Consider the following 11,483-nt stretch of genomic DNA (forward strand, 5'->3'; position numbering starts at 1 on the left):
TTTTTTTTTTTTGGTGGTGGGGTGTGGAGGAGATCTTAAGCTGACAACTACATGATGTCATGATTCTTTTCAACTACCAACATCTCCAGACCTTCTAGCATGTTAAGCACGGCCCACCGACAACACTGAAATCAGAAAAGACGTATGAGGCACAAGCAGACTTGATAACAGTTTAACTCTTAATTGAAGGCCTCTACCTTTTATGTCGTTAAACTTTAGCTGGTTATTTCCCACCCCAAATTAGTGATGTTTAAAGCTTTAAATCAATTCCATCATGTGATTTCCAATAAGCACCATAATAATAATATTCACCACTCTCATGAGCTTGAAGTAAACAAAAGCAGATCTATGAAGAGTGATGACCTTGAAACCCTAACTCCCCCCAAATCAGGATCTAGGGTTAAATAGGTTGTAACAGGCCCAGGTCTAAAGGTGTTTAACAGGGATTAAATGGAAAAAATCTCTTCCAACACTGCAACTGCCCACTGACGGAGGAGAAGAACCTTTCTGCTGTCCTAGGGAGAAAAGCATATCAATGGTGGGGAGAAACAGATATGCAATCTGCAGAGGAGGGGAGTGAACAGTACCGTAAACAATGCCGTGAAAGAGGAAAGCGAAGAGAGAAATAGGGGAGATGAGTTCTCACAACTACCAAATTTCCCATAAAAAATACTAATTCCATTCACTGTCGATTAAATGGTTAACAACTCTAAAGAAAAACAGAATATATAATTCCAATAGACTTTTGGCTTCCTAAAATAACTAAACTATTTTAGAATCTAGTAATAGACCTTTTCCAACTGTGGTGATCATGCAACTACATCAAAGAGGAATCATTTCATGGCCAAACCACTAAAAACACTGACAAAAATGGGGCAGCATACTGCTATGGCATGTAAAATGAAGAACACCGCAATTGTGTGGAGATCATAAGCTTCTAAGCAAGAAATAAGAACACCACACTACCACAGATGAATGCTGTAACACAGGACCTATTCTGAGGGTGGACACATTTATTTTACGTCAGACCATGTCAAGGAGAACATAAATGAAGGCAACTTTTCTCCCTAAACCAATGGAATAACATCTTTTCTCATTCTGATCGAATTCAAACAGGTCTAAGAAGTTATAGAAACCAACCACAAAAATGGCAGTATGCTGTGAAGTGATTGTCTACCTCATATGTAAAAGGACCTTGTATTGTATCCAAATCATGAGTGCCAATGGCAACTAAAGTCCTCCGCCTAAAACAAATCAAGTCTCATTATAAACGGTGTGAAAAGAACATGGTAACTTTGCAAAAGCTACAAAATTAGTAAATATATTCAAACATACAGGCAATCCAAGTACCATGGACAGAAAAAAAAAAATACAAAATACAAAATCCAGAAATAAGGATATAACTGCACTAAAACATCCAATATGAGAAAAATATGGACAGGATGAACAAAACTATCAAGATACCAACAAATTCATCAGTCTGTTACACCCATATGACCATAGTTAGTAATTTTGGTCAAAAACTGAATTTTCAACGAAATATTTCGCAAATTGATGGGTCTTCAATGTTTCGGTTTTCCACTGAAATGGACCTTCATGGACCTACTTTGGTGCCATTTTGGCCATTTCAGTGGGGGTATGTTTTGACCATTGCAACCATTTTGATCATTTCATCATATATTCTGGTGCCATTTTCATGGTATATTTCGGTTTCAGTTCAAAACCGATATCTTGCACCTTGCCTACGACAAAATTCATTTCACTCCCTCATGGCATAATTGATGATTATATCTCAGAAAGATCTCGCAAGCCTCAAGAACAAAATTCCTATGGTAGTCATTTCTCATTTTGCAAATGGCTTTGCAGGCTCCCATTGAATCTGTAAACTGTTTTGTGGACTCATTAGTCAAAATATGGAATTTTTAACAATAGGTGGCACTTTGCCACTTTGGTCCAGCAAAGCATAGTACAGGATCTGGCCGAGATCACGGAAATTTCTCAGCTTCGAGAGATCTCAAGACAAAATGACATACAAGACGCAAATAATACAATATCTCAACCGAAATCTCGGCATCTTGGCAAAATCTTGGTTGTCTCGACTAGTTTTGGGTCTTTTGACCCAGTCTCAGTTGTCTCAACTAGTTTTGGCCTGTTTGTGAAGAAAACCAACCCCCATTTCCTATTTTCTCCCCTTTTTTTTGGCCAAATATGACCCAAAGAAGCTCGGAACAAGAGGATCTGTTGCTCAACAACATGACTTTGTGATTCAATCGGAAGAAAACTTGATTCGCCATCAGCAACAATATAGTAATTATGATTCGGCCTGCCACTTGTTTCTAATATATGTGATTCAACGATGTTTGATGCCTAATTTATTAAATGGTTTATAATTTGATGTCTTTTAATTCCTAATGTTTATTTAATTTGTTTTACTTGAATTATGTGTTATAGCAGTATTAAAGATTGTGTAGAATAGCCTAGGGTAGAGATTGTATACAGCATAGACTACCAACCTAGGGTCTAAAGTCAAAATACCATTTTGTGATTGAATGTTTAAAATATAATGTTTACACTGTGTTTAGAAGGCTTAAAATAGATTGAATGACAAGTTTCAGGACCTAACTTGGCCACATGGCGACCGAAACCCACCCCCGAAACTTGCTGGAAAAAATGCAAGGTTTCAGCGAGATCTTGAGATATACCAAAACCATAGCCAAAACCGAGACCTCGAACCTTGCGGCAAAGGCAGTCACACGTCCTCATGTAGAAGCATTGAAGAGGCTTCTTCTACAATTTTTCAGACTTGATGGGGGGAAAAAAGGAAAAATTGATTCCTTGTGCATGACAATTTACCATAGTTGTCATGGCGTCTAGCTGATCCCAGGGGTTGAAAGAGAGGAAAAATCACGGCAAGGTGCAAGGTTCCAGAAGTCAGTGTAAACCAGGGTTTGACCCTGGTCGAAACCAAAATTTTCAGATTTTGACAGAAACTTGGCCAAAATACTGCAGGTTTCAGTGGATGGTTTCATCTGACCATTTCGGTGGTCAAACAGCCATATTTTGGGCTGAAACTTGACAGAAACCATACTTTAAAGGTGTCAATTTAGAACCAAAACCGACCGTTTAAAACCGAACTGAAGCAATTCGGTTCGGTTTTTGTTTCAATATTCATAATCTTTTCTCGCTTCGGTTTCAAGGCTGAAACCATCAGTTCGAACCAAACCAACCCGAATTACCTATCTTCACACCGAACTAAATTGAACACCTCATATACAAATACAACCCATCAAAACCCCAAACCTAATTATTCTTTTGTGACATCTTCTGCTCTTCATTCTGCAGTGCTGCGGCCTCCAGCCTCTGACCTCTCACTGAGAACTGAGAAGACAACTACAAACATTTTAGAGGCTCTCAGCTCGTTGTTCCTTGCCTCCATAGCTCACTGGCTCTGCTTTCTTCTCAAATCTCAGGTAAGCCTCTAATTTTACTGCTATCTTTGCTCTATTTGCTGCTCCATGTTTGGTCTGTTACACTTAGGAAAGACAAATGCAACAAGAAATAAGTCATTTTCAAACTTCAGTTTCACCGATCCTCAAAAAGCAGAAGCAAGAAGAAGAAATAAAGCACATGTCAAAACCTTCATATTCGTCCCTGAGAACCCAACCCAATCAATGATGATAGAGACTCAAGAGAAAGAGGGGTTGGTGTGAGTGTGGGGGGAATAATCCAGGAAGAGGAAATGGAGATTGGAGGATATGTCTCAGAGAGCAGAACGATACTTTATTTGCTGAAACAAAATCGTCGGGATGTCATATGGGAAGTGATTGAGAGTTTTCTCATATATTGGATTTAGAGGTAAGAATAAGAAATGTTGGAGACTTTACAGGTAGGGATTGATTCATTGACATATTTGATCGACAAAATACAGAGTGAATTGGCAGGAAGAAACAGAGAGGAGATTCTGAAAATCGTCTGTCTATGGTATTCCATGGAAGATGTTGAAATCTGAGCCGGTTCTCTGAAAGCCCCATTTGTTTCACCCCAGTGACTGAGTTTGATGAGCAGTCCATCTCATTGCACCAACAAAGCTGTTGAGATGTCAAACCTTCAACCTTCAATTTTCTCAATTTCTGTTATCACTTATCACCCCGTTTTTTCTATATTTTGAGGGTGAAGAATTGAAGAAGATGACTGGATAAGGAACCGAATAAAAATCAAACCAAACCATGCCAGTTTGATTCTGGTTCGGAAAACAGGTTCCTATTCGGTTTAGATTCAGTTTCCACATGTTGTATCTTGAACCAAACCGATTGACACCCTTACCCTAATTAAGCATCCCTAAACACAATGGAACCTTTAGATTGTTGAAAAACACACAAAATGTTAATTTGGTTTTGTACCCTAGGTTGGCAGTACAGCGTACCTTACCCCCAGATAGGTGCAAGGTCCATTCATTGCTTATAGCAAGCCAAAATCCCAATCAGTCCACTCTTTTCTTTTTCAAAGGGCGGATACCAATTCAGACGGAAGCGGCGACCCATATCATTCTCAAATGAAACAAATAATTCCTACGTATAGAAAGAGCTTCCATAACAAAGGGCCTACCCAGTACACAAGGCTCCCGCCACTGTGGGGTCTAGGGAGGGTCAAAATGTACACAGCCTTACCCCTGCTTTGCAGATAGGCTATTTCCTAACTTGAACCCGCAACCACTAGGTCGCCATGGAGCAAACTTACAGTTGTGTCGAGGTCCGCCCTCTAAATTTAGTACCATATAACATACAAAAGTCAATTAAAACAACTAAATATGCAATTGGTGGCTAGGTGGGATTTTAATGTTGCCCTCTCTGCCAATGGGAAATCTGGAGGTCTTCCAATTGATGATGCCTCTACCAGTGATGAATCCTGTCTTAACTCTATCAATGTTTCTGACCTTCATTGTACAAGCTTCAAATTCACTTGGTCTAATCATAGGATTTTGAGTTCTAGAATTGCTTGCAAGCTAGCGTGGGTCCTTGTAAATGATAGTTGGTTCTCTACCATCCCGACTTCTCACACTCATTTTGATCATCCAGGCATCTCTGGCCATAGTCTTGTTATTGTTACCATAGGCCCCTGTGTTTCTTTGGACCTAAGCCTTTTAGATTTTTTGATACGTGGGCCTCTCATAGTGAATTTATCTCTAGTGTTAGTCAGGCTTGGAACGATTCTTGTAAAGTTGTCCTCTAATTATCTTTTCTCATAAATTAAAGTCAGCGAATTTTCCCTCTGATATTCAGTTTAAATTGTAATCTGACCTTCACAATCCTAGTTTCTATCTCCCTTAGGATAGGAGTTCTCCTCAAACAAGAAAAAGCTTCTACAAGCAAAAATCTAGAATCAATTGGAATACCCTTGGTGATTCTAATACTTCCTATTTCCATAAATCTAAGAAAGCTAGGCAGAGTAACATTCCATTTTCAGACTCGAAATTTCTGATGAGTCTATCAAAACGATATTTTCATTGTTTGTTTTTATCCCTAGGCTTTCTCCTTGAAACAGGAGAGGGATTTGGCAGTGAGAAGTAAGGGAAATCGAGTCTGACAAACAGGGTGGCAAAATGACTTGGACGTAGCAAGGTAAGATATAAGTAGTGGCTGGCAAGGATTGCTGAAAAAGGGAAATGGGAAAGGTCTATCCAGAGGGCCCTAACCAACTAATCCCGTTGATAGCTAGCTTTCTGACCAGTGAATTTGGCATAAAAGCAGGCAGCTTTGATCCCCCACTTCCCTAAACCGTTTTGTCTTCCTATCCTTAGCCATGTTGAGTACATCCCTGGAGAAGCTTTCCTTTAATTTGGTCCCCCTCCCCCTGATCTTCAAAGGATTCTTTCCTTTATTCCATTTGAGGAAATGTTAAGTGCAATCAAATCTCATAAGGCTCAGAAAGCCCTTGGTCCTGATAGCTTCAGTTATGGCTTTTTCATTGTTTCTAGGGATATTATAAAAGATGATCTTATCCAAGCTGTTTGTAGTTTCTTCTATCACCCATTTAAGATCAAAAGTGTTCAACCAAACTTTCATTAGTCTGGTTCCTAAGCATGAGGAAGCTAAAATTGTCACATCTTCATTCCCTATCTCTCTTGCAAATCTTTTATATAAGTTTATCGCAAAAGTAATTGATAATAGACTTAAGTTGGTCATTGAACGTTGGTGAGCCATAATAAAGCGGCTTCTATCCCTGGTCGGAATACAACAACAATTAAGCCTTTTCCCAAATAAATGGGGTCGGGCTACATGGATCCGTCAAAGAAAAAGATTAAAAAAAAAGAAGAAGAAGAAGAAGAAGAAGAAGAAGAAGAAGAAGAAGAAGAAGAAGAGGGAAAATGGGATAAGATAAAGAAAATAAATGAAACAAGCCAAAGCAACACCACCAGGCCATACCACCTAAACGCGGTTGGAAATTGCAGATAACATTCTTCTTTGTCATGAAGTTGTTACGGGTTTAGATAGACATAACCACTCTCTTGCTATCCTCCTCAAGCTAGATATTTATAAAGCTTTTGATTTTCTCATATGGACATACATCAATAAGATTCTCCGCAAAATGGAATTTCCTCCAAGCTTCGTCCATTGTATTTATTGTTGTATTTCATCTGCCTATTTTTCTGTTGTTGTAAATGGGTCTGCTCATGGATTTTTTGAATTTAAAGTTGGGATCCATCAAAGCTGTCCAATCTCCCCGTTGTTTTTCTTTATTGCAATGGAGGGCCTCTCAATGTTTGCATATTCTTACCTTGCAAAATTAATTCAGCCACTTCCAAAATGTAAGGCTTTGAAGATCACCCACTTAGCATTGACTGATGACCTTATGATCTTTGCCAAAGCTTCCATTACTCCAGTATCAGCAATCAAGGAAGTGTTAGGTATCTTTTTGGATATGTCGGGTCTTTCCATTAATCCACAAAAAACCCTGGCCTTCTAAGCAAACATCAGCCCCCATCTGACTAGAAATCTCAGGGTTGGGCCTACCACCCGGCTGTCCCATCTGGGGTCACTGCAATCCCTCACTCTATACATGGGATCCACCAAATGCTAGTGGTAGATGACTTGTGCAAGTTTCCGAGTTGTTCCACCAAGAATTGCAAGTTGAATGGCAAGGGAATCCAGTGTTTAGAGTTTTGTCGAAATTGGTCGAAATAGTGACCCATGTTGATTGAAACTCAGTTCCTTTTCTTCTATTAATATTTATGCTTCTATCAGATCCAGGTAGCCGACCCCATTAGTTGGGAGAAGTTTATGGTTGTAGTTGTATTTGTAGCGTTTCAGTGAAACAATACCGAAACGCCTAAACCTGTCGAGATTTCGACCAAAACTTGAAAGTTTCAGTCAAAGTCTTGCATGCCTAGTGAGTTGACTGCAATTTCATTTTGAGCCTAGTAGAAATCGAAATATTTTGGTAAATTTATATCAACTCCACCGAAATTTTGAACCACGATAAGGTGTCAACTGTCAAGGCGTCACCTAGGCAACCAAGGCACCCTTCCAGCAAAGGGCTCCAAGACACCTAGGTAAAACCTTGACAACTATGCAGTTTAATAAGAACCATGATAATAATGCACAACCTCATCTCCTATTCACATACAAGTGATCTAAAAGATCCTTATTCCCTCCCAGACACAATTTATGAGGACAAGTAGGGAAAAATAAAGAACAAAAAAGGCAATACTTGTTAATATGATGCAACCAAAGGAAACAATGGTTCATTGTCAAGGTTATAGGAACGAGTTGGGTAACATAACTGTATATACGAGGTATTCCATTGAAATTCATATTGGGGAAATGGAGTGAGGTAAGAAAATCAACTCATTCTCCCCTTTTCTGGTGCAGCCTTGGATTCCTCCTAGAAGCAATGTCACAAAGCTAAATGTTGATGGCAGCTCCTTAGGGATAGAGGGGCCAACCACCATGAAAGGACCTGTTGTGTTGTGAAGTAACATTATTTTAGTTTATTCAGGTCCTATGGAAGCTTCATCCAAATAAAATTGAGCTGAAATGAGTTATTTTTTAGTTCACAACAAGCCTCTCTAAAAGAGTGTCCCAGTTTGATGTTTTTCAAGTTTTCAACACATAATTGTCATTGGAGGCTCACAAAAATTGCACTGCTACATAGAACCTCTTTAAATATCACATTCCATTGAGATCCTAGATCTACTAACAAATTGGCAGATGAGCTCCACAATAAGGAAGCTAGGAAGCACGAGTATATGGTAGGTAGTGGCTGTGTTTTTGTCTGTTAGGTCTAATTTTATGTTGCCTCCCCTAGTCTCGTTTCAAGCCCTGAGGAGTGTTAGTATCCTTGAACAAAGAATAAATCACAATAACCAGTTAAAAAAGTGGTTGGGAAATCCAAACTGTTCAGGAGTTCCAAAATTTAGCTCCATATAAACATAGACTATGAATGTATCTATTAACTTGCTGATATCTAGATTCAAACATGATTGCCAGTTTATCTGGAATGGGTAAATCTTAAGAGTCCACCTCAAATGTTGCACAGCCAGCCATAGGCATGGAGCAACATTTCAGAATCCAGCCTTAATACCTAATCTATGAAACGCTGAGATTTCCATTGAATAGTTTTGAGAATCATGTCTCGATAAAAATGAAGAATAAATCCAAACGGAAGTCTATCTGATTGAGTGAAGCTCAGAACACAACAAGATAGCCACAAGCACCCATCCCAAGTGAGATATTAGGCCTGCTACTGATCAGCTCTAACCCGTATTTGTTGGCAACTTGGCATTAATCATAGATGAGCTAACTAGATATATTCAAGATCAAGTCCCTTGGTGTATGCATTTGCTGACGATAGTGTTTTGGTGGATGAATGAAACAAAAGTAAAGCAAACGTCATGTTAGAATTATGGAGATCAACCTTGGAATCAAAGTTTTTAAGATAAGTAAAACAAATACAGAGTATATGATGAGTAACTTTAGTAATAATGGGACTGAAAGTGCAGTAGTGAAAATTGATGATAGGGAGTTACCACAAAGTGGAAATTTTGGATACCAATGTTCAATTATTAATAAAGGAGAAATAGATGATGATATTGCACAAAGAATTAAAATAGGAAGGATGAAGTGGAGAGGCACATACGGACTGTTGTATAATCAATGATTCCTTTAAAACTCAAGGGAACCTTTTACAGGACAGTTAAACTACAAACAATGATGTAAGGAGATGAATGTTGCGCAGAAAAAAACAACATATAAACAAACTTAGTGTAGCTGAAAAGAGGATGTAGAGATGGATGAGTGATAAAACTAGAAAAGATAAAATTAAAAATGTACAAATTAGAGCTAATTCAGTATTAGCTTTGATACATGATAAGTTAAAGAAAAATCATATGAGGTGACATGGACAAGTAATGTTACACTCGTGCCCAAACCTAACTATTTTTCATGGTGACAGATGATGCACCAGAGTTGCAGAGCACAAATGACCTCTGGATTGCAGCAATCTACTGTCAGGAAGGAAAGGATGATCTTCATGTCATTGCTAGTTGTTCCGGAAAAACTAGAAGGGATTCAAACCTCCCATGAAACTCGGGTAACATTGCTAACATTAAAGACCTCTTCTTCATTTCAACATATTGGACAAGCCTATACTGAGGTTATGGACCTCTCACACAAGTCCCTGGGCATGTAGGGCCAAGACTGAGAGAACAACCCAGCCAAAGGTGACCTTTTCGGAGCAACCGGTTGGCCAGTTGCATCCCCCAGAGACACTTTAACAGCTCCAAATGAGGTTATTTGGATGTGGGACCCACGGATACCTAGCCGTATGCCCCGAAGCCACTCCAATGAATGTCCACACATTCATAGTGATGCATTAATGAACATGTATCCCATGGAGGTGGAGCCACACCATCAACCAATGGATTAATCTTGTTTGGCCAAAAACCCATGAACTAGCCAAACAAGTTGTAGTCATTAAATGAGCCTATTTTAAAGCCCAACCACCTCTCATTTGTTCATTGTATCAGTGAAGGAGGAAAGAGAAGAAGGAGAGAAAGAAAAAGGAGAAAGAGAAGGGGAAGGAAGGGGGAGTTGAAGAAGGAGCTCCAAGTATCCCTTGTGAAGATCACCCTCCCACATTGTCAATGTAAGTTCTCCCTCTCTCTTGTATAACTTCCATTTCACTCTCTCCGCTCTACGAAATCATGACCTAAGCTAAGCAGGGGGAAGCTCTCTATACATGGTACACCAAATGGGGAGCTTTGGGAAGGTGGAACTCATATCTATGTGACCTAATTCAATTTACCCTAGCATGTAGGTATGAGAGCCATAAAATTGGGCCCTAATTGGGGAGGATCAACAAATTGAACCAAGGGTGGGTAAGGGTCGAATCCCTCACTATGGAAACTAAGGTTTCATGCCCTAGGATGAGTAGAATGACCCTAGGAATAAATAACCACAATTGGAGAGCCAAAGAAGGGAAAAACCCCAATTCTGGGCCAACCGCCTGACCCAACCGGTTGATCAAAACCCATCCACCGGTTGCATCAACCGGTTGGCTATTGGCCATATTGTGAGCCTATGGATTGATCCCCCAATTGGCATCAACCGGTCAGGAACTTCCACCAGACCCATTAGCCGGTTACAATAGCTTTAGTACATAAATTGTGTGTTGGTTGGGGATTTTTGTAGGGTTTTATTAACAGTATAAGGAATAAAAAGTTGACTTCTATACATACATTGGACAGGTTAAATTAACTTTACGCAGTAATGTAGAACTAGGATTGACAAGTCAACCTAGTCCCAATGTTGCAGGATACTCTTGGAGAACATTAGATCAAATATCAGAATAGTTCAAAACAGATTAATAACAAGGATGAGATCAGATCTGAGATTAAGAATATCAATCTCAGATTATAGGGTGTCAGAAATCATAATAGAAGCAGATAATAAGGGGACTAATGGAATGATGAATTAGGTCTACGCAGGTTCTGAAAATTGCTGACAGAGTATGCAATTTTTTGGGCAGAACTGAGAAGGAAAACTGAATCTAATACCTGTAAGAACTTGAGCAGATCAATAAGACTTTGTGTAGTTGAGAGAAGAAGAAGATGAGTTAAGGAAGAGGACCTCTTGTGCTTCACACCGCTGAGAGTCAATTGGATCAAACACCAATTCCATCAGCCTTGATTAAACACAAGACAAATCTCCATGTAGAAGACAATAGCAACAACCATTAATTTTTTTATCAAAATCATCTAGGCCTTTAGGAGCCTCCTCTTCTTTATTTATAATGTTAATGGGGGAGGGAATTACAAAATAGAAGGTTCCTCAAAAAGGAAACCAAATATTCTCCTAATACAATAGCTACTAAAAACTGAAATTAGAAACTAGTTGAAAAAGGAAACTAACTACTAAGGACTTGACTCAATTAATAACTTGACTCATAAGGAAACAAATATAACTCAAATCAAGCCCAACTAGAAT

The 11,483-nt window shown here is 39.1% G+C and overlaps 1 protein-coding gene across 4 annotated transcripts in view; it reads right to left on the reverse strand.

The window, feature by feature from the left end:
• Positions 1 to 11,483, reverse strand: part of LOC122081820 (phenylalanine--tRNA ligase beta subunit, cytoplasmic-like) — a 69,903-nt gene that overhangs the window by 54,721 nt on the left and 3,699 nt on the right. For all 4 annotated transcript variants that reach the window (XM_042649173.1, XM_042649158.1, XM_042649166.1 and 1 more), the window contains exon 6: positions 1,178 to 1,244. In XM_042649173.1, the coding sequence (XP_042505107.1) occupies positions 1,178 to 1,244 (67 nt within the window). The remainder of the gene's footprint in view (positions 1 to 1,177; positions 1,245 to 11,483) is intronic.

This window comes from Macadamia integrifolia, chromosome 1 (genome assembly GCF_013358625.1).
Source record: "Macadamia integrifolia cultivar HAES 741 chromosome 1, SCU_Mint_v3, whole genome shotgun sequence".
Classification (NCBI taxonomy): Eukaryota; Viridiplantae; Streptophyta; class Magnoliopsida; order Proteales; family Proteaceae; genus Macadamia; species Macadamia integrifolia.